Source organism: Notothenia coriiceps, unplaced genomic scaffold, assembly GCF_000735185.1.
Source record: "Notothenia coriiceps isolate Sejong01 unplaced genomic scaffold, NC01 NC01_scaffold00003100, whole genome shotgun sequence".
NCBI classification, from domain to species: domain Eukaryota; kingdom Metazoa; phylum Chordata; class Actinopteri; order Perciformes; family Nototheniidae; genus Notothenia; species Notothenia coriiceps.
In genome coordinates, this window is record NW_011335801.1 from 57,234 (window position 1) to 81,551 (window position 24,318).

At 40.6% G+C, this 24,318-nt stretch overlaps 1 protein-coding gene across 1 annotated transcript; it reads right to left on the reverse strand.

Annotated features, from left to right (window-relative positions):
- Positions 1-5,627: 5,627 nt before the first annotated feature.
- Positions 5,628-21,501, reverse strand: LOC104941069 (exocyst complex component 2-like). Its single transcript, XM_010766109.1, has 17 exons — positions 21,041-21,501; positions 20,562-20,686; positions 17,438-17,506; positions 17,161-17,318; positions 16,920-17,041; positions 15,452-15,513; positions 15,035-15,115; positions 14,343-14,402; positions 13,558-13,619; positions 13,413-13,482; positions 11,766-11,882; positions 10,086-10,227; positions 7,129-7,184; positions 6,924-7,046; positions 6,589-6,650; positions 6,217-6,276; positions 5,628-6,140 (listed from the first exon to the last, which is right to left on the reverse strand). Exons 1-17 carry the CDS (start codon positions 21,207-21,209, stop codon positions 6,047-6,049), a joined length of 1,632 nt encoding a protein of 543 aa, XP_010764411.1. The 5' UTR covers positions 21,210-21,501; the 3' UTR covers positions 5,628-6,046.
- Positions 21,502-24,318: the final 2,817 nt, after the last annotated feature.

A 24,318-nucleotide genomic window follows, 5' to 3' on the forward strand; every position in this document is an offset into this window, starting at 1 on the left:
CTCCTTCTTCTGCTTCTTCTTGCAAAAAATAAGTACCTTTTAATGTTAGTTTATTTACCTTAATACACAAGTAAAAGGCATGTAACCTTATATATAATCACTATTCTATTAACATTACAACTCTGACACTGCATAAACAGCAATGACTGCATAGTCTGCATAGACTGCATGTCATATGTTATGTGATTCATGGCTATTTCCTGATGTGCCACATTTATGGTAAAGCTCTGTTTATGTTCAGACACCTTAAGCGATTTGAAGGGAAAAGGACCTTTTACATTAAAAAACCTGCAGTAAGTGACTGTGTTTGAACGGTCTGTGTTTGAACCTCAACGACCTTAGACTTTCTGCGGTGTTGCCAATGACGTCACGTTACCTCTGCCGCCGAGAGAGGACACTCATCATTGGTACAACCACACGAGGCCACTTTGAGGAAAATGTAAATGTAGGTCGTTTTAAAGTTACCCTGTGAAGATTTGTTCTCATAAATAAACACAATTCTGTTTACATATTGTGTTACTCATCAAAACATCAGCAACAAAATATATCTGCATCCATGTTAGCAGTCTTCTTTTTCTTTGCTTTTCGCTGGCGTCTTGAGTTTCTTGGTTTGATAAAGACGACAATTGTCCATAAGTGGAATAACGCAAAATGTCAGGTCACTTGCATGCTTGTGCAGAAAAGTGACTCTGATCATTTGAGAGAACTGGACACCATGTTCTAAGATGAAAATAAGCATTTGCCAGACTTCCATCTGTTGAGTTACATTGAGCATGCTCCTCTCTGTTGGCTGACTGAATGGCTCCGTAACAGCCTGGCACTGGCTGGATGGTGTGGGCCTTTATAGGGCCAATTTGTGGCTCATCAGGCTGATTACCCTGAAACAGAGAGCCAGCGAGCATAAAGACCCCTAGTGGAATTGGAGGGGTTGTCAAGGCACAAGAAACTCATTTTTCCGGATATTGAAATTGTTTTAAATGTCCCCTATAATACTCTTTTTTCATCAATATAATGTAGTTCTCAATTTCTGATTGGCTGGGCGTGCAAACCACGGCCCGTAAAACTCAGAAAAGTTTTGTGAAGCCGCCATTGTATTTGCTGGCATTAGCATTATTAGCATTAGCCCAGCGCACAAACGCAGCGAAACTAACTTATGGCAACACAAAAGAAAACATGGGAGAGGTGGAGATGAGGAGGTGTCGACGAGGAGGTGTCGACGAGGAGGTGTTCTGGCGATTTACTCGGAAGGCCTCAGTAGAAGCTGCTGGGACTCCCAGCAGCTTCTACTGAAGCCAGTCCCCAAATCCGGGTCTTCCGGCCGGGGACTTCGGGTGGCAGTATACGCCATGAAAAAGTGGATATTGCATAATAGGCGACCTTTAACTTCTGTCTGCTGATAACTTAAAAAGTAATTTCTTGTGATGCTTGACTAAGGCTCATTCATGGGGGACTTGGCGAGTATTGCACACATAATAGCAACAAGACAGCACAACTATTGGCCAAAAAGTCCCAAAAGTGTTTAAACAATTGAGCAACACTGTTGCCTTTCTGGTCAGGACTATTTTCATCCACATGAAGGCAAAACATAAACACGTAAGGTTTCCCATGTTCATTTCTACTCTTGTCATAATTTTCCCGCAGCCAGCTGTCTCCTGTCCCCTCTGCTGTCACACCTCACAGAGAGCCCCTCTATTTCCCCTCTCACACACACACACACACACACACACACACACACACACACACACACACACACACACACACACACACACACACACACACACACACACACACACACACACACACACACACACACACCTGGTAGCTATTTACCATCCGCTGCTCACCTCTCGTGTGTGTGTGTGTGTGTGTGTGTGTGTGTGTGTGTGTGTGTGTGTGTGTGTGTGTGTGTGTGTGTNTTGAAGCATCCTGGGCATCCATAACACCTCAGCAATGCCACAGGCTGATTGCCTCCATGCCACGCCGCATTGATGCAGTAATCCGTGCAAAAGGATTCCCAACCAAGTACTGAGTGCATTAATGGACATTTTCAAATGTTTGATTGTGTTTTGCTGTTATAAATCTTTTTTTTTTACTTGGTCTGAGGAACTATTCTAATTTTTTGAGATAGGATTTTTGAGTTTTCTTAAGCTGTATGCCATAATCAGCAATATTAAAATAATAAAAGGCTTGCAATATTTCAGTTGATTTGTAATGAATCCAGAATGTATGACATTTTTGTTTTTTTAATTGCATTACAGAAAATAAAGAACTTTATCACAATATTCTAATTTTCTGAGACAGTCCTGTATATATACATATTTTTTTATTATGTACAATTGTCGGTCTTATCTCCCGATGAGATCCAGGCAACGCCCCTGCAGATCATTATCAAACAATTTGCAGTTTTTCCAACTACATAGATTATTTCATGCATCTGTTTTACTGCAAAAAAAGTATTTGCACATACATAAATTGTAATATATATCTTACTATAACAAACTTTTATGTAGTTGTAAGAAGATGTAAGTGCTTATACATGTATTTGATAATAACTATTCCTATGGGCAACAATCATTTTAGGCTGGTGTATGAACAGATAATAAATAGAAATATAGCTTTAATAATAAAAATGTATCTTTGCTGGATAAGTAATAACTGTTTTCAACTACTATAGACCAATCGTCACTTATTTAATCTGCTTATGATCACATTAAGATACAAATTACCATTTCCTTTTTAAGATAATGGTTAGACACGCAAAATAGGTTTAGTATTTCTCAAGAAAGTGATCCAGATAAATGACTGCTTTGTACGTGTTTCTTGCTGATCTTTTTCATGTCTGCTCGTTTTGTCGCAGATGCATAAATTCAACGAAAAACAGTCAATAACAGTAACTGTGAGCTCAACCTAAAAGTATGTGTCACATTTCTCCATTCCTTTTAATTACCCACTCATCAAGACGGATCAAAGTTTAAAGTATGTTTTGAAGGTATGGAGACCTGCAGAACCAAACAATAAAAAAAACTCCCCCTTCTCACCTCTGTTACTGTAAACAGAAAGCGGATAAGGCTTTGGGCTTTGAAATTATTTTGTGAATGAATCTGTGGGAGGGCAGAGAGCTAAGTTTAGACCTCAGAGAATCAAAACAACTGCTTTCTGCCATGCACGGCCTTCCCCTAAACGCAGATGGGAAACCAAGACAGAGAAAAGGTCTGTGGGGCATGAATGTAGACAATAACACAAAGTTGTACACCTTAAATGTAAAAGGTGGTGCATTTACATTCTGAAGTGGAGATCAAATGGGTCAACAGCAAGTCCAACTCCTCCCAAGATAAACTCATTTCTTACTCTAAGTCTCTTTTGTGAGGTGTGGGCGTGCCGCTGTCTGTCTCCTCTGCCTCAGTGACTAAACCTACCGCAACCGTAAGTCATTACACCCACCACCATTATCACACTTTCTGTTGCCACCATCTTCATCCTGGATCCAATTACACCCTGTTCTGGTGAGCTTACTGCCTGAATAACGGCTTTATCACAACTCCTCCACCCTGCACACGCCCTGTCCTCTTCCAGAAAGCATGAGTTAACCGGCGAGCCTGAGCTCCAGAGATGAATGGGTTCAAGGCTCTAGTTTGAACCGAGGTGCACACAGACCAACTGTCTGCAAATATGCACTGATACAAAATGGTTTTTCAGGGTTGTCTCATCATAAAAGAAAGAGAACCACTCTCACATAATAACTAGAACATGAACACATGTAATGTAATGCAATATGTTGCGTGCCACACACCCCTAGCTCAACAGAATCGTTAAATGAAGAGCAATTTGAAGACAACGACCAATTAATGCTGAAAATAGTTTTTTATAAACAATGATTTGTGAGGAAGTTAAAGAGGTCATAATTCCCTCTTTAACACCTGTGAAAACTGTTAATTCAAGTTCCTCCCAAAATTAGAAATGTATCAAAATTACATTTAAACACATCATAATAACACTATATATTTTACCTTTGACAAGTCATTTTAAAGACGCGCTATAATGCTTATTGGGGTCTTCCCTTACTGTAGTGTTTTATTTAGGATTTAGTGCATGTAAATGGTCTAACATCTCAAAGTTCCCTCCATGAGGAGTTTCTCTCCCACACACTCTCCCTGCCTGAAAGGCCTCCATTGGACTCCTTTATTTACTTCTGTAACATAATGACATCACTGTGTAACGCTCACACTTCTGGCTAGTGCTCCAACACCTTGTATGTGAGGCTAAAGGGGTCGGGAACCCGCGGCTCTTTAAGCCCTCTACTCTGGCTCCCTTGAGTTTTGACATAAATAAGAAGGAAATAAAATAAAAGTATTTGTAGGACTATTTATATTTTGTTGCATGGTTGAAAATGTTTCGTATCTTGTATTTTGAGGTGATACTGTGACACATAAATAAAAAACAAAACGGTTTTAATTAGGTCAACGAAAATATGCGTCACATCCTGCTACGGTCCCGCGCGAGCGCCTTTTCTTGCAGGCGAATAACCTGACCCCCGGCTCGATGAGCGAACTATGGATAAATCAAAGAACAGTATCAGAGGAACACAGGATTTAATTCTGCGTGGACAGTTATATGTTTCACAGCAAACGATGCTGGCTTACCGGTATGTTTGATATGTAGAGAGAAGTTGTTAAAGGTGCTGCAGCCATTACGTATCGAGGAGAAAAACGGAAGAGAAAGACAGCTGATAATTCAATCAGTTAACTATTTTTAGGGTGCAGCTACTATATGTGTTTGATTTGTTTCAAAGTGGGTCAATTTTAATTGTATTTTTTTCTTTCAAATGTGCAGAGGACTAGCCAAGTGCTGAGTTTAATTTATTTTAAAGTAGGCCTGTGCATTTCTTTTTCTTCTCCTTATAAGAGTTCTTTGTTTCTTATTAGAGGTTAACAGTTTTATAATGTAATAAATAATAAATGCAAAAAAACTGTAGTTTTTGTCTATGATATAACAATAAATACAACTTTATAAGCTATCAAATATGTTTTGCGGCTCCAGACAAAACAAATTGTTGGAAAAGGGGACAAAATAGCTCTTTTGGTCAAAAAGTTGCAGACCCCTGTGATAGGCTAAGGGGTGGGACATCTCTTAGCGGTTGACCAATCACAGCAGAGCCGGCCAGCTAACCAATCAGAGCAGACTGGGCTCTGGTTTCAGACAGAGGGTGAAAAGAGGTGCTTTTTGAACATTAAAGCATGTTAACATGTCACAGTATGGGCATATTATGTCCTCTATCGAATAGAGAGAATTCCACAGGTTTGTTGTTTACAATGTTGTGTTCAGAGATAGAATATGGGGTGTCTCCTGGACGCGCTGATAGTGAGTTTACTGCATTCAGTTTTCTATTGTCCCGGTGAAGATTGGACTGGGCCGTAGAAGACCAAGAAAAGTAATTTTTTTTAATTACGTTGTTTTGTTTCTCGTGAAGTCCAAACTTGCGGAGGCTTTGCACTATAGCAATACAACCGGAAGACATAACATTTGTCACCTTAGTGTCACGCACACCTTTGCCCTGGTAACACTAAGGGGATTTTAAACCAGGCTTGATCCGCAGATAAAGACTGTCAGAAATGGTCAGAAGAAAACAATGTTTTAACCATATTTTTTGTATTTATTGGGTATTGGAGATGGCACGGTATAAAGCATCAACATCAACTTTTAATCTTAGAAAAAATATTTCAGTCTGAGAGACGGTGACTCCATCATGGTTACAGTCTATAACTTTCTCGAAACTACCTAGTTAGCCTCTTGCACACTCCCTGTTGAGTAGCCCTATGTGATTAGCATAACCAGCCAGACTGGGACTGTCCTACACAGTAACAATGAAATCAACTCATTTCGTGTCTTTGCGATTAGATGAACATTGGTGAAGCAGAAGTAGGAAGTGACACCGAAATAGAGCGATGAGTAAACCAGTGAAGTGATCAGTGAAAAGAAACTGCCATAGTTCATTAGCTGATCACACAGAGATAAGATAAGGAAAAGTGCCAGATAGAGTGAAAGGAGTTTATCTTTTAACAGGCTGGATGCAGGAGGGCTGGAAGCAGGTGAGCTGGAGCTGCATGCTGCTCTTAAACTTGTTCAGCAGCTCTTCCAACAACCTGGTGGGAGAAATAAAAACATGTTAAAGTAATCTTTAAAGCACAAAAAAATATGAAAATGTTATGAGTAACCCACTTCTTATCGGCTCCGCTGTGTAGCTGAGGAAGGACGTCCAAAGCCAGTTTGAAGCTGGCACTAGAAACAAGATGCCCAGTTGAAAAATGATAAGAAAACAACACATTGATGAACAAGGGAAAGCAAAAAATACAGTTGTAAGTCTAAGCATGCACACACCTCCCCACATGTATGCACACACACACATATGGGGACACCACAGTGCGTGCACACAGCAGAACCAGATTACTTTCACTTCCTTTCCATAGCCCACCAAGTAACATAAATAGGGATTGTAGTGAGGGATGTGCGACTGCTAAGATTTATGTGTGTGACACTCGCTGCCATAAATCACTGGGCAAATGTGAACGGGTGTGTGTGTGTTTAACTTACTTGCTTTCAGAGTTTAGGTAGGCACCAATGGCGTCTCTCAGAGCACAGAGTTCAAGACGAGCCTGAAGGGGTTATAAAAAAAAAGAAGAAAGAAAATCAAATGAACGTCTAACTGTCAGCAGTTGGCAGCTTGAAGTGAAATATGGCATTATCAGGAACGACATGGTAAATCCCCCAACCAGTGTGATGGTCCACTTATGAGTCAGGGTCGTACTATGAGTGATAAACGGCTCTATAAATGTGTGTGTGTGTGTGTGTGTGTGTGTGTGTGTGTGTGTGTGTGTGTGTGTGTGTGTGTGTGTGTGTGTGTGTGTGTGTGTGTGTGTGCGGTGTACCTGCAGGGCTCCGTTCTTGCTGAAGGATGATACACATTGCATAAGACGACACATCTCATCCGCAACTGACTCGACAATTTTAGAAAGAACCCGAGGAACCAGATCCTTAGACACGGTGAAGACCTGAGAAAGGTTAAAGCAGGGAAACTGCTGGTTAGCACAGGGTTTGATCAAAGTAGAATCAACAAGACAAGGTTGTATTTACCTCAGCATGAACTGTGATGATGCTGACCAGAGCTTCCTTCAGGTAGTTCCTTACACCTGAGGCAGAAAAGGGCAAAACATGAACATAAATCCCGATACAAGGGAGGATATTATGCTAAAAGCTAACTGGACGCAAGTTCATATCACCATGCAGATACACATTAGGCTTAAACCCAGAAAATGGGGGAAAGTTAGCAAGTCAAAGAACTGAGTGTCAATCTTCAGGCACATCTACAGTAAGAGATCCAAGGTCGAAATGTCAAAAATAAATAGTGTAATTTTACATGTGTAAATTGTAGGGCTGTCAAGTTAACGCGTTAATAACGCAAAACATTTTTAACGCCACTATTTATTTTAACGTGCGGTTAACGCATGTGTATTTGTCCTCGGCCCGCCCCGTAGTTTCAGAGCCCAAAGGCTTGACGTTGTTGTTGTTGTTAGTTGGATGGTGGGAGATTCTAGCGAGAGATATGGATACAAAAAAATTTGTTTTAAACAGCAAGCCAAGCACACAGCTGATGCTGACAGCCCCGCCCCTACCGCTCGCTTGCGGCAGACCACGCTTGAAAGTTTGCCGGGGAGACGCCGGGGTCTACAGCTTAACATTGTGGAGGAAGAGGGGCTGCGTTAGATAATTCGGATCGCATCCAACGTGTCGACTGCACATCACAGAGCATTATTTTGACCCACAGTGGGAACTTCAGTCTCATGCTTTGACTGTTATGAAGACAGAGGAGCTGCATTTCGCCGACAACTGTAAACAGGCTTGTCTGTTAGAGCAACTGGCTCAGTGTAGAGAAGTAGACAGGGTTGGGAGAGAGAGAGAGAGAGAGAGAGAGAGGTTCCAGGTTGTTGTGTTGAGAATATTCAGGAGAATATTTGTCATTGTTCCAATGATAATAAACAAATATTTGCATAAAGCATATTTGTCGACTCATATGTTGATAAGAGTATTAAAAACTTGAAAAATATTCCTCTAAGGAACTTTTAGAACAGATAAAAAATGTGCGATTAATTTGCGATTAATCGCGATTAACTATGGACATCATGCGATTAATCCCGATTAAATATTTTAATCGACTGACAGCCCTAGTAAATTGATGACTACAGCATGTGTTTTGCCCTTTCAGGATGATTCCTAGCTGTGATTGAGGGCATAAATTCAGTTCTGCCGCTCCTGGCCGTTTGTTGCTTTGGTGAAAGGATTTTCCTGACATTTGGATATCTCAAAGTAAAAGGTTTCAAAGAAAGTGATACCAAAACGCAGGACAAGAGTTTTTCTCCCACATTAAAAATGTGCATACGGGAAAACCCAATAACCGAGTGGTTAGTGCGGACGCCATATCGAATGGCCCGATCAGCAGGTGTCGAGTTTGACTTCTCGCTGGTGAGACCTTAAGCTGTGAATCATTCCCCGACTCTCTCTCCACTATCACTGACAAATAAAGGCATACATTTTTGTATTTCTGATTTTCATTAGCGTTAAAAACACAAACAGATGTTGTGCTTCTACGGTGACATGTTTCCATGCTTCAATGTTCAAAAAGGCCTTTATCTTTCTCATACTGCCTTTGCTGCAGCACCTCTTTTCACCCTCTGTCTGAAACCAGAGCCCAGTCTGCTCTGATTGGTTAGCTTTCCGGCTCTGTTGTGATTGGTCACAAGTGTTGGAGAGAAACTCCCTCTGGATAGAACTTTTACATTTGAGCCTTTGCAGACTATTTACAGGCACACAAACCTACATAACAAACTACAGGAAAGGGAAAACCCCAAGATGCATAATTGGGCCCCTTTAAAATCAAACATTGTTTCTCTCTACTTTATTATACCAATTTCAAAATATTCGGATTAGGTAAAAAATATTTAATTACTCATTTGATTCAGGGAGAAGAATTTCGTTGTCCACACTGAAAGTAACTTATAATGTTTTCTACCGCACTTTAGGCAAAATAAGGCAATGCAGTCGGCCCACACCACTTTCATGTTTCATTTTACTAGATAACATCTGGTATTGTATTGTATATACTGAATACGTACGTGTGAATATACAACAGTACGTGGCGAATGGAAGTGGTTGTTCAGAGAAATCTTCAAAGATTTACTGATTAACGATATTTATCAGAAACATTGACGCCACATTCATTCATGATAGAAAGGTTACTCAGGGGGGGATGTTGTTATTATTTTGTATTGCTTCATGGTATGTTTGCCTCTGAAAAGAGTGATAAGCTGCACGCAAAGATCAAGATAATGCAAATAAATGGAACTGGAAGTGTATTATTATGACTTTAGTCTGTTCTGTGAGAAAAATATTAAAATCTAACATTTAATACCCTCTAACAACCAGAAGCAACAACAGACCGAAAGTAGTGAAACTGGATTTTGAATGCCTTGCTGCAGCACCCACACACCAAATGCAACAAGTGAAAGTATCATATCCTAGAACTGCGGTTTGGATTCCAAATGTTCCTGTTTCACATGCGGCCCAAACACACACCAGCAGGAACAAACCAGAGCCAACCCTACTTTCGTTCATTACAGCCTTTTGTGTGATGATCTGCTGCCCACCTAGAAACACTCACACATTGCTATTGTTGCCTCACATCCTGTGCTAAGGTAAACCACACATACACATTTAAGTTTCACCTGGGTTTGCTGCATCTGATGAGAACAAGTCAAACTCATGTGCACTCCCACAGCACGACACAAAGGCCAGGAGATGTTTAGGGGGACCAGCAGAGAGATCTCAGGGGTGTTTACAGTAAGCCATCAAAGAGCCGTACTTTACACACGACACACAACAACCACAACCACAACAAAAAGGTCAAACCAGAGACATCAGGTTCTCATCCCACAGGAGTGCTAATTTCTGAGATTAATGGGGTCAGATAGTGGTTGCCGCCGGGGATTTTCCCTGTCATCTCAGACGCTCCAGGTTTTATCATGGTGGTGCAGTACCTGTAGGTGTTTGGCAGTCCCTCCAGTCAAAGTACCCAGCGTAGATCCCCGGCTCCAGAGAGCCAGCGATCGGGTCGGCACGTCTCTCGATGTAAGCCTCAAACAGTTTTCTGTCCAGCCCTCGGACTGCGTCCATACTCACCTGGAACACCAAGAAAAAGTAGTGTTACTTAAACAAAGTGGAGATATACAAGTACACAATGTATCTTTATGGGGGGCAGTATCTCAGACTGTATGGTGGTCAGTTCAAATCCCAATCGGACCGAGTATAGAGAGTGGAATGCTAAATGGAGAGGTGCTAGTTTGTGTCCTTGAGCAAGGCACCACCTTCTCTGGGCGCCTCCCCCTCGTGTGGACACCTCTCCAATAATGGGTTTAGGTCCTGTTTTTGCCTATGTGTATTTTGGGCCAATGTGTGTGATGTGTAAATTGAATTTCCCCTCTGGGATTAAGATTAATATTAGTGTATGTCTCATTATTTGTATCGCCAAGTTGAAGCAGGCGATAAAACTGTAGGAATAAATATATACCTCATAATCGATCTCATATGATTATCGTTGTGGTCTTACATGTCTTAAGAAGTATTGTGCACATCTGTCGACATATAACAGATGTGCGTGTATGGCTTGATATGATATATTAAAAACTAGAAGGGCAACAAAGGTAAACCAAGCGAAAAATTAATTAGTGTTTCTCTCTTCTAAAAACTAAAAGCGTTCCCTTTTTTGTCCCGAGCCACAAACCTATACTAAGTTTCATAAAAATCGAGCGGATATTTTTTCGGTAAAACTGGTGTTCAACAGACAAACAAACCTACGGAATAAGTCTATACTTCCAGTTGGGATATAGATGGGTTGGTAAAAGTGACTTAGGACTTCTTTAGGACACACACACATTTATAGAGCCTTAGCTCTCTCATTTACCTACTCTTCGACTAAAGCATTCTTACTCACAATATGACAAATGTATCTAAAAAGAATCATATAAAAATAAAAATAAAATGTGAATGCTCAACCATGAACCACCCAAAATGTGTAAAAAAATATGTTTTATTTGTGTTTTTGATTGTTGAATTAACATCTGTATCTGATTGGAATTAGAATAATCTTTGTCATGTTTTGGTAACATCATCTCAATAACATTGACTTGTGCCTATGCATTGACTTGTGCCTATGCAACGAGAGGTGCATAACCTTCATGTCAAATGGAACTGCTTTAATGCTGCCTTTATTTATAGAGTTAATTGCACCATACAGTGAGGCAGCTGTGTGATAGATGCATGATGGGAAATGTTATTTTTAAAACCTCTGTTTAATTAAAACTAATATCAGAATTTCTAAATAATATCTTGTTCTCTAAATACTAATAAATGCTCTCTACACCAATACATAATTGAATCTTTCAAAGAAATCGAGTTAACCGGTTATTACTGGAAAACTAACCTAACTCTTCTTTGCTTTGTGAATCAGCCATTAGTCATTGTGAGAGCGTGTGAAGAAAAGAAAGGAGTGCAAATGCAGAAGTGAGCTTCTAAGACAATGACCTTTACTTTTTTTTTTTTTAAGAAAAGAGTCATACCTTCAGGGTCCCTTTGATGTCAATGACAAGCCGACACACTTCTCATCAGCATCATGACACACAATGAGGACTCTATTGGTAAGAAACAGAGTTTTAACTGACCTGTGTGATCTTCTCGGTGCCTGTCAGGCCGTGTTTCTCAAAGTAGTTAGCCAGGTTCAGGAAGGTGTGTTTCTCCAGGTAATGGCAGTTACTGAGGATGATCAGTAGACGCTGCTCCTATACACACAAAACACATGTTTCTACTTTAATACTTGCAAGGACTCTCATAAAGAATTTCCCAAATTGGGATAATAAAGTATCTATCTGTCTATCTGTCTATCTATCTATCTATCTATCTATCTATCTATCTATCTATCTATCTATCACAGCCCCTGACTTTAACCATCACAACTACATGCACAACCAAAACCCTAAATCTAACTCTAAGTCTAACCTTACCCTTAAATGACGAGCACAAGAACATTTCTTTTGCTATTTCCTAATGTATCTAGTCTAAAATGACATAATTTCATGATTCTCTTTGAAAATCATAAAACACAGTCCACACCTATTCCACCCACATTCCCCCCATGTTGCATACAGCATGTGTTACAGCCATATTACACCCATATTGCACCCATGTTACACACATATTGCATTGTTTTACACCAATAGAGCTCGTTATTACACCGTTATTACATTCATTGCCTGATAATCAACTTCGTGAAAATGTTTAAAATAATTAAACAGAATCCCCCAGGATACAGTAACTATTGAACAGCCCTTTGAAGGAGAGAGGATGTCCTTCTTTTCCTTAAATGTCCTCAACTTTATATAAAATATGTACCAATTTCCAACTCAAAATATACCCACTTAACGAGAATGTCTTTACTTTCCAAAAATGTCCTTACTTTTATAAGTGTCCTTAACTGACTAAAATGGACTGATTTTGCAAAAACGTTCTAACATTTTTAAACTTTCTCAATACTAAAATGCAATCACTTTGAAAAAAATGCCTTCTTTTTGCAAAAATATCCTCAATTCCCCAAATCCCCTAAAATGTTTTATATTATTCATGTTTCGAATGGTCCAAATGCGCATGGTCTAAATTGGTACTCGCGAACATACAGCATAACGCAGACACACGATAATCCATACAAAAGATTAGACACGATCAATCGATCACTGAAAAGAGTGACAACTGATCTGTTTTGAAAGCCACAAATCATGTTTGCATTTGAAGCCAGTTATTTTGAATCTTTAGCAAAACTACAGACGAGATAGGAGACTTTGATGGGCGTAAACTGATCACTTTCTAGTAATTCTCTGCGATTGTATGCGAAGGTTTCAAGTAGCTAAACAATAGATATCATATCATGATTGACACCTCTCTGGTCAGCCGCACTTATTCGATTCTGTCTGTCTTACCCTTGCTTGGGCAGGGGAAACCCCAAACGCACCTCGCTCCATTTCCCTTTACCAGAAGCACTCTACGCCCCGCTCTTCCTCCTACTCCTCGCCCTCCCCTCCTTTTTAACCCCCTTCACTAACATCTCAAAGTAGTTACAGGAAATGAGGACGTATAGGCTTCTTGTCCACAACCAGGAAACAGCCTGATAACATTTGGTGGTTTGAGTGAGACACTCGTTGGTCCTGTTGTGTAAAGGAGAGCGGGCCCACGCTTTGGTGACGCTGCCAGATGTGGGATTTCAGGTGTATTAACCCCAAACAGTTTAAAGGAAATAATAAAAAACCCATCACGCTTACAGATGTTGGGCTGAAGCCCTCGTGAATTCCAGAAAAACGAACCGGCGAGGAGAGGTCCACTGAAATGTTGCTGCACACACAGAAAATATTTATTCAACATGTTTTCAGAGTCAAGCACACTATAATATATCCTCCCAATACTTACTGAGATGCATCAATATCTCCATCACTTTTAGTGCTCAGGTGCTCCAAGCAGTTTATGAAAACCTGCATGGAAAATAAACAGAATTATGAAAAATAGGTGCCATACTCATGTCTTACTGTAGGCGATAGAGTAAGAGGTGTTTCCATAGATACCGGATATTACTGGTAAGATGTAATAGTTGCATGGTGCATTTACACTGTGAAAACAATAGTGTACTACATGTCACACTGTGTTTGTCGAATATGTTCGTAGACAATTCCATAACCCAGAACAATTTGCAAGACAGGTATTTACACAGTTATAATACTCAATCCAATGTCTTTCTATTGGAAAATTGTATATACTTGCTCCTAGTGTCAATCTCAATTTGTATTCTTACACTTGCCGCTAACGTTAATTTTTAAATGTTATTATATTGTATCTTATTGTATCTTTCTGTCGGTCTATCGGTCTATCTATCTATCTATCTGTGAAAACATGTTGTGAATTTTGGAAATGATTACATCTACCTTCGACTTTTGGACTTCAAGACACTCTGGAAATGATCTAACAAGTCAGAAGCACATTTTTAAGTGCTTCTGCTATTTTCTTTAATGCATTGACAGCCACATATGTAATTACCGTAATGTTCTCTCAAGTGGCCCATGATTACACAGTACGAATAAGAGCTACAAGTTGGTAGACTGCATAGCAGGCTTTCAGGTTGGCTTCACGTCATTTATGTGATGGTGAAAACCTCCATGATTTAACCATATTTGTTGTTGTTTGCTGCTGATAGATCTTACCTTCATGATGCCCACACTGAGCTCTGTGGCCTGATCCTGGACCTGGTCTATCTGCAGCACCTGAACACAACACAGTGAGGCACATCAGGAGAGTGCTAGTATCCTCTTCAAGATACTTAAAAATCAGACAATTGTTTGAGTGTTTTATTGGCATGTTAAGCAATGTGATCTGCTATCCCTATTTTTTAATTGTCCCTATAACAGAGCAGTATCATGACTGTTTCTTTGTCAGAGCACAGTCTCCTTAGGTTGCTTTGCAGTTTCTTTATTAATTATAGGACATTGGTGACTCAAATCATAATCAGGACTGCTTTGCCCACTGATCATTCTCCATCTGAGGGAACTAGACGGGCACCTAAAGATTAATGACTGCCACAAATGCAAATACTAAAGATACAATCAGAGCTTGTTTGCAGTTACATCTCCTTAAATACAGCTGCAGTCGGGATCGCAGAGGATTAAATTGAGCAGACTTGACAATGTTATCGCTTCCGTTATTCATTCTCTTCTTCGACCCATGCTCAGTGGAGCAACGGAGCAGACATATTGAGTATGAGCTATTCAAAGTGTGATAGAAACAAATGATTATGTTTACATTCATAAACAAAGATTCAATGATAACCAATGAGTTACTTGAGTTAATAATAAATACTTGATAGTATTTGCTTGCTGATTGCAGATGATTTCCTCACATTCATTTCTCCTTGTTTGATCTCCATCGGCTCTTTGAGGGACAGCAGCATCAGGATCATGCACTGCTCAAACTGAGAAGGCTGCAAAAAAACATGAGAGAACATCGACATAGTTTACAAAAACTGACTCCTGAGAAGAGGCTTACATTTTAATCTGCATGCTAAGTAAGGATGCAAATACATTATGTGGAAATAAAGTGAAAAACTGAAGAAACACAAATGATATTTTCTTTAATCGTCAGATAGAATGCTCTACTAGACACTCACATTTTGGAAATGTCATGTTTTTGAACAGAAAAGGAACTAACAAAGCAGCTGAATAGAAATTGAATTGTGTTTTTAAATGTGTATCCAACATGTAGATAACTTGAGTATGTATTTTATATATTATTATGAATCTGCTTTATGCATCCTTACCAGGCTGGTAATTCCCTCATTATCCACGACCCAGTCCTCCTTCTCAGCGAGCCTCTTGACATCTGACACACAAAAAGCACAGATATAAAAATGAATATGAAAAATTACTAAAAATGTCTCCAGATAGAATTTTTTTTTTAAATATATGATTGCTTTCACAAAGGGACAATAGAATCAAAACATTTGAATTTATTTTCTGAGTGAAAACCACCAGATGATATCAAAATAAAACGTTTCTTGACAACACCACAATTGGATGAGTGTGTGCGGAAAGTTAAGTGAAAACCAGTCACTCTTCTCAAAATGACCATGACCAACCACAAGTGAAACCGAGCATGTCTGGTTTTAGTCTCATAACACTTTCTCCGTTACAATCCTGGAAGTTGTGTGAGGTAAAGGTGACAGTTAAAGTCAATGACCTCCAAATACTCCAAATAGAGGAAGACAGCAAGGACAGATCTGTGTGGGTTTTTGCAGAAGAAGATCGATTATATAAATCTTCAGTTTGGACCGTGTCCCAATTCAAAACATCCAAATATTTGATACAGTGTTTACTTTATATATAATAATACATACTAATGGTTAAACATGTACAGCTTTTTCGCTGACACTAATGTGCTCCACCATTCTGTGCAAACAGGACATAATACAAAACATACATCAACCAAATAGTGACTTCAGTATGACACAGGCATTACACTTCGCAAAAGAGAGCTCCAAGTGTTCCTAAAAAAACACATTTATTCTTTAGTTTCCCAAGACCCTCTTGTTTTAACTGTGGTCAACATTTATCCATCCAGTTTTGAGTTTTCTAGTGAATTAGTAGGTTGAGTATAATTTGGACAAAGCTCTTGTTTTTTATTGTTACGTTTCTATTTTAAAAACAAAAGCCCAATGAATAGAGCAATTAAATTGTTTTCATGTAGTGTTTAAGCACTTTTTACAAACTAACATGATATAGGTGCACAATCAGCTGCTTTTGTGCTTATATGTAGAATAGAATAATATGGAATACAAACAAAAAGTGTTTTTTTATACTGTCATTAATAATGATCAGAAATAAAAGGAAATAAAAACCAGCGATAAGGACATTTAAAAGAAATGCTATTGGTGCATCTCCAAACATGACATGCGCATCAGGTCATTACTGATCATTTCAAAAATCGTGTTAGTTTTCATGAGGATCACCAACCATCTTTGTTAGAGCCACTTTTACTTTAAGATCATTATGGTTTGAATATTTGGCTTATTAATATAAGGCTTTAGATTAAACTATTTATTTTTTGTAAATTACACTAGGGTTTAAAAGATGTTAATTTAGATGATCAATAAGTTCATTCAAGTTTCCCTTTTTAGCTGTGAAATGTGCGCTGTCAGGGAGGATATGCCATGCATGTCTATATATGGCAGGACACATTTCATATCCTCTGCTATCCATCACTGTTCCAGCTCGACCAGCCTCCCTTACCCTCAGTGGTGTGCAGCAGAGTCACAATGAGGCAGTGGACCCTCAGATCCAGCAGCAGATCCTGGATCACCTGCAGCAGGTCGTTAGGGATCTCCAGAGCAGACATGGCCTCGTGACAAGCCCTGGACGAGAGACAAGAGAGGCAACAGAGAGGGGTCTTTAAATGGTGCGAGGGGCATGAGGTTAGAAATACTCCTGCATCTAACCATGTGAAAGCTGGACATACTAAACATATCCCAACCTGACGGTGTGTATGATCTGTGTGAGCCAGGCTCCAGTCAGCTCCGTCTTGTTCTCCCAGCCTCCGTAAAGACTCAGATCCCCCTGTGACAGCGTGGTGGGGAGGAGAGCCCCCCGAACCAGGTTCACCAGCCGATTGGTCATCTCCTCGATCATTTTCTAAACATACAGCGCGATGTACAAACAACAAGGTTCAGGTGTCTTTTTTTGCAAACCAAATGCATGAGTCAAAGGCTCAAAATACATTGTTTGTAAACAGTCAAAATGAAGAACCATACTTTAAAATCATTTTGCCTCTGTCTGGCATTCTTCTTGGACTTTTCCACCTGCCCAGACTTCTCTCCAGTCTGCAGGAAGAAAAAAAAAGAAGAAGAATTGGTTAATATATCTGAAAATAGTAAATGTTTTGGCATTTACTTTAAGTTCTTTTGTTAGACCAGTAAAATAACAATTCCCTAAACTTAAACACAGTTTGCAGGCTCCCTGAATGTTCTGATAAACATTTAATAAGAGGTCCAAAATGGAAATCCCTCAAAGATATATTAATTGATGCTTGTAAGAAAAAGCTGCAGTGAAAGAAATGGTTGGGTATCAAACACAACTAGAGAATGCAATTCCTGAAGAAATTGCTAGTGGGAATGCTTTATGCTGAAAAGTTGACGCTGAACTGCTATGCTGAAATGTAATGTGTAAGAAGAAAGTGAAGAATTTAGATTGAAATTAGACATGAACACTGGGGGCTTGAATGTGTGATGAGAGAAGAAAAGAAAGTAAAAAGGCTTGGAAAAGCAGCAGAATATTTGAACTGCCAACTTCTGAACTAACTTGATGGCGAATGATCTGTCGCCATGGCAACGGCATTTGACGAGACCCCATAATACGCTTAGATGCGTTGACGGCTGCATCATTACCAAACCTGTGAAGTTTTGGGCTGTTTGGAGTATTTTCACTGAAGTTTTTTGAAAACCGTGTTTCAAGGCGAGCATTGTGTTGCCATGGCAACAGCATTTGAAGAAATCTCAAAACTGTCCCGTAGATGTCTTCACGGCTGGACTGTTAGTACACATGTGAAGTTTGAGCACTTTTTGAACATTTTCATAGGAATTATAGCGACATCATGTTTTATGGCGAGGGATGCGTTTCCATGGAAACGGCATATGGTGAGATCTCAGATTAGGCGTAGAGCTGTTGAAGCATGGACCGGTGATATACAAGTGAAGATTGGGGGACGATTGGACCGTGTCGATTGGACTTACAGCGACATCGTTTTTCATGGCGAGTGGTCTGTCGCCATGGCAACGACATTTGAAGAAATCTGAAAACGGTCCCGTAGATGTCTTCACGGCTGGACTGTTAGCACACATGTGAAGTTATAGCACTTTTAAAGGGACATCGTGTTTCATGGCGAGTGGGCTGTCGCCATGGCAACGGCATTTGATGACACCCCATACTACGCTTAGATGCGTTGATGGCTGCATCATTACCAAACCTGTGAAGTTCTGGGCTGTTTGGAGTATTTTCACTGAAGTTATGAGAAAACCGTGTTTCAAGGCGAGCATTGTGTTGCCATGGCAACGGCATTTGAAGAAATCTCAAAACTGTCCCGTAGATGTCTTCACGGCTGGACTGTTAGCACACATGTGAAGTTATAGCACTTTTTGACAATTTTGCATAGGAGTTATAGCGACATCATGTTTTATGGCGAGGGATGCGTTTCCATGGAAACGGCATATGGTGAGATCTCAGATTAGGCGTAGAGCTGTTGAGGCATGGACCGGTGATATACAAGTGAAGATTGGGGGACGATTGGACCGTGTCGATGGGACTTACAGCCACATCGTGTTTCATGGCGAGTGGTCCGTCGCCATGGCAACGGCATTTGATGACACCCCATACTACGCTTAGATGCGTTGATGGCTGCATCGTTACCAAACCTGTGAAGTTTTGGGCCGTTTGGAGCATTTTCACTGAAGTTATGAGAAAACCGTGTTTCAAGGCGAGCATTGTGTTGCCATGGCAACGGCATTTGAAGAAATCTCAAAACTGTCCCTGAGATGTCTTCACGGCTGGACTGTTTGCACACTGCTATCTGAAGTCTGCTGCTCTGAGCATGTCAGTTGGAGTGATGACATCATCGTGTTCCATTGCACAGGTGCTTATAGTTGAGCTAACGAGGTGCCTAGACTTCAAAGGCTTCATTGTTCTGAATGAGAGATTAACCTCTTACATGTGAGCGTTTTGTGGAAGAACCGTAACAGATATCTGTGAAATTTCAAAACGTGAAGCATGTCAAGGAAGTTGAGTATCTGAAGTGTAATTTTTGTGTAGTTTCGGGGTAATAATGTGGCCTTTTTGGCAGTTTAACTAAAGGTGTGCGGCTGCTACCGTGAGGAAATATCTGCCTGAAATTACAATGGGGTTTAATGGAGGAATGTTGAACGTTTTTGTCACTTCATGCCCTCAAAAAGCATTTTGTTTAATTATTTTGCTTAATTATTTGTCATTTTTCAAGCTACGAGATGTTTTCCTACATTTGTCATGATAAATTATGTCTCAGGAATGTAGGGTTTGGTAATTATGGCAGTTTAAAAAAAAATATGAATGCAAATTTCAAGCTGTCCTCCACTCTAGCTGTGAAATCACGCACTCTAGTTAATGTTAAAATGTGAAGAAAACCTCTGAAACAAGGTCTGAACAATGTTTAATATCTCTAAAAGTAAGAATCAGATTTAAAAGTTGTTTTACACGAATAATGTCAGAAAGATGTGTAACATTTTAAAGTTGGAATGAGGTTTCTGAGTGAAAGTATGAATGAACAGTTAGCAGTTGAAGTCGCATGAAGATTTGTTGAAGTTGAAGATTTCCTCCATTGACTTCAATGTTAAAAATTTGATGTATTATGGGATGTATCTCTGGAATTATGAAAGTTATGAATGAGAAAAGTAATAGCAATCGATTCCCGACCGAGCTGAACGTTTTGATGTTGAACGGAGTTTCTGCAATGTTCAATGCGGGAGGAGAAGAGGGCCAAAATAACCCGGCGGAATAATAATAAAAATGTTGTCCGTAGAAGAACAGTTAGTTGGAATGCTGTTAACAGCATTCCCACTAAAAAAGGTGCCAGTCCACAAAAGAAAAAAGGCAGTTGACAGTGTGTTAAATGGAGAGCCTGCTTGCTGTGGATTTAAGAAAATAAACCATAGCTTCACAGATAAAATGGGATATACCTAAACCTTTTACGGGTGGAGGGAGAAATCTCCGAGAACATTTTATATCAAACTATCTAAATATAAAAACATGTGAGTGGGAGTTTGTTATTCAAGTCAACCCATCTGTTTGTGTTTGTGTACATATTTCTGATTCTATATCTTTTCTTCACTGTGAAAGCTTCTCAGGCCTTACCTCACTGAAAAGACTTCCGTTAACATAAGAGATCCAGAGCTTCCAGAAGTTGGGCAACTGACCAATCACCACATCGGAGAGCTTCTCCACAAACTGCACCTGCTGCGGGGTTTCAGAGCGCCAGGCTGGAACACAGAGACACACACACTGTATTATACACACCTCAGAGACACACAGTGATTTTCTATGCTGTACTGGGAGGTGATGGGGGACTTAAAGGGTGAAGAAGCAAACCGCACAGGCCTGAAAATATCACAGTGTTTCTGTAATTCAAAAATATAAAGATCAAGATATTTCGCTTCCAGGCACAGCGGCTGTTTGTACTTTTTATCGGATGTAGACACAATGCATGACTCTGTGATTCCCCTAAGCACAAAGTGTTACAAACACAAACAAACAAATGTAGACAGGGAAGCCCCTCTCGAGCACCAAGTGTGTGTGATTGTGTGTGAGTGTGTGTGTGTGGTTGCGGTGCTCACTGCTGGGCCGCGGTGTTCGCAGGCTGCCCCCCCGCTGTAGAGACGCAGTGTGACCCAGCCTGCCGAGGGCCGACGGACGGGTATCCCCCTCAGAATCCAGTGCTCCAACTCCCACTGAGAGACAACGAAAGGAGAAGAGGGGTGAGAGATGGGGTGAAAAGAAACACATACTTCAGATATCAAATAAGCAATTTTTCATAATTCCACATTCCTCAATAAGCTCGGCGGGCTTTCACACCAAACAATCCTCCCTGGCCCCTCTCAGCCTTTCTTTATTTGTGTTCTGATCCGTCTCTGCCGCGGCCCACAGCTGAGAGAATGCGCCCTTGTTTCCAGGATGAGGAAACGGAGCCGTGGGGTTTGTGAGCGCAGGGGTGAGGCGGGTTTACTTTGGCCAAACCGGGCTCAGTTACATCTGATCCTCAGGCGAGCACCAGGGATCCACTAGATGGCAACAGGGAGCTTTGCAACAGAGACGAATGAGAAAGACCTTCTACAACCTCACATTCCTGTCTCAGTGAAGGAGATATATTTACTGTAATGAATCTATGAGATATGTTAACAAAAGAAGGGGTGAAAGTTGACAAATATGAAAGAAAGTGAAACACAAGGGGATCAAACTATGAAAATGAAACTAAGACAGGTTCGTGCAACGCTGCAATACGCCCACATGGAGCTAGTCTAAACCAAGGGAGACGGATGGCCACATTTCCAAAACATGTGTCTGACACACACAGAAAAATGTTCTGGTGAGTCACCGGCTGAGTGGAGTGTGTAAGCAAGTATTGAGAAACCCCTAAGCAAAGAAGGGAACGTGGTTGAGCCTTCCAGCCTAGAAAATATAAGGAAATTCTCGATTGAGTCAGATGTCTGTAAACAGACGAAGTTTGCTCATATCTCACACTCCACGTTGACACACATGGAGCTCTGCAGTGTGTGATGTTTTCCTCTCTTTACAGGGATGAGAGCTGCTGTTGATCCAGGTGTCAGCTGAACCCCCGGCGTCCTCAGAATGCACAAGTGTATGTGTGAGTGTGTGGGATTGTTTAGGTGTGTGTGGGGCTGATTTATGCGTTCAAATAGTTCATTATATTGTTTCTTGCTAAAAGTCTGAAGGTTAAAATATGGGAAGCGCTGTGTATGTGTGTTGAAGATGTAAAGACAAAGCGCCTCGGCTCACTTCCTCATCAGGTCCGATGCTTCTCTGCAGGTTCGGAGGAGTTCCTGTTCCCCAAGGGGTCACTGACCTTGACCACATACACACCTGCTTTCTTTCTAAACACACACTCACCTCACTGACTCCTGTTTGAATTAGTTATTTACCATGCTACAGAATATATGACATAGATTTTCACTGGTTTCTACCCAAAAAGTAGAATTATTTTAAAATGTTATATTTTAAATCTGATTTTAAGTACTCAAGGCTTCAAAGGTTGTTATGATTTCCAATGGTAAACCAACATTTTTCTATAGTAAATAGTTACAGTTCTTTAAGGTGTTGACGGCTGAGGAAATATTTGGGGAAAAGCAAAAAATGGGGATAAAATTAAAACTGCAGAATCCCTTCAAGAAGAAAGCAACACAATTCCCAGTATTTGCCCTGCTAACTGTATTTACATTTTTTGATTTGAGCTTTTGTCTTGAATCAAGTTGTATCATAGTTTTCTGAGCTCTTTCAGAATAAACTAATAATCTGACACTTAAACATATAAATAAACATCCTGAATCTCTTAAAAAAAAATACAACCTTAAAAGGAGCATTATTATGTTCATTTTCAGGTTTATATTTATATGTTCCCTCTCCTCAGACATGCTTACATGCACAACTGTTAAAAAAGGTATTTATTGTTCTCATGCTGCCTGTGCTGCAGCACCTCTCTTCACCCTCTGTCTGAAACCAGAACCCAGTCTGCTCTGATTGGTTAGCTGGCTGGCTCTGTTTTGATTTGTGAACTGCATAGAGATGTCCCGCCCCTTAGGATATCACGTACAATATGTTTGAGCGCTATATAAGACTGCTAGTGATGTCACAGAATTGAAAAAGGAGTCCACTGGAGGCGTTTCAGGCAGGGGAGGTGTGTGGGAGAGGAACTCCCAGGAGGGAACTTTAGGATTTTAGCCTTTGCAAACCGTTTACATGCACAACAATCTATATTACGCACTATAGGAAAGGAAAACCTCAAAAAGCACAAGAGGGCCTCTTTAAAGTAAAAAATACAAAACCCTGCTCTGATAAACATACAATGACCTAACTGAAGAGTATTCATTAACACGTTCACCCTAGGGTAGTACTGAGTCTAAAATCACAACCGCATGTTTGAGAGTCAGAAGTACGAACACTAGAATCCCAGTAATTGTTCACTGACAAACCCATTTTCCTACGAGTAAAAGGTCCTGCTAATTGTATTGATATTGGCAGATGGAGCGCAGTTGGGGAAATAAGAATGATATAATTGAAGGGGGCAGAGTCAGATTGCAGCACCGGGGCACGATGGGACTGTTTAGACATACGGAAGCAACTTGTGCTGTTATGTTTCGTCACAGGAACGCTGGAACTTCAGTCTCTTTGGCCAAACAGAGATGGATGGGTCTATTTCGCGTTCATGGCAATTCATGGGGTAATTAATGGAATCATAACTCCCCCAGAACGGCCTATGACCTCATATTTTGGACTTGGAAACGCAGGAGAAGAGAAGAAAAATGACATCAGTTACTGCAGACGTGAATAATCAATCACACAGGACGTGTGATGCTGACAATAGCATACAAAATGGCTTATAAATACACTGAGCTGCTGAATGTGATACGAGAAGGAAGAGGAGGCCGCCCGGAATGGGGGGGAGGCTGTGGGGTACCGGTAAGGGGGAGGAAGAGTGGGGTCGGGGGAATGTAGTGGATGTGGTTTTTTATGATGGTGGCTGTTTCAAGGGCTGCCTGGGTGGAGGGATGTTTCAAGAGGCACAGGTTTCATACTTGGGCGAGAGGTGAGCAGCGGATGGTAAATAGCTACCAGGTGTGTGTGTGTGTGTGTGTGTGTGTGTGTGTGTGTGTCACATGATATGCTGTTTCCTGAATATCCCTCCGCTCTGTTGGTGGCCGCTTCTAACAAACTATCTCTGAAACATCTTATACTCACGCTGGGACGTCAGTGACCATGAGCCAGAACCCGAACAGGAAGACCACGATCCCAACGAGAGAGGCCGGCAGCAGCCAGCCGGTGTAGAAACCTACACACACACAACAAATGCCCACACACACACACACACACACAAACGCCC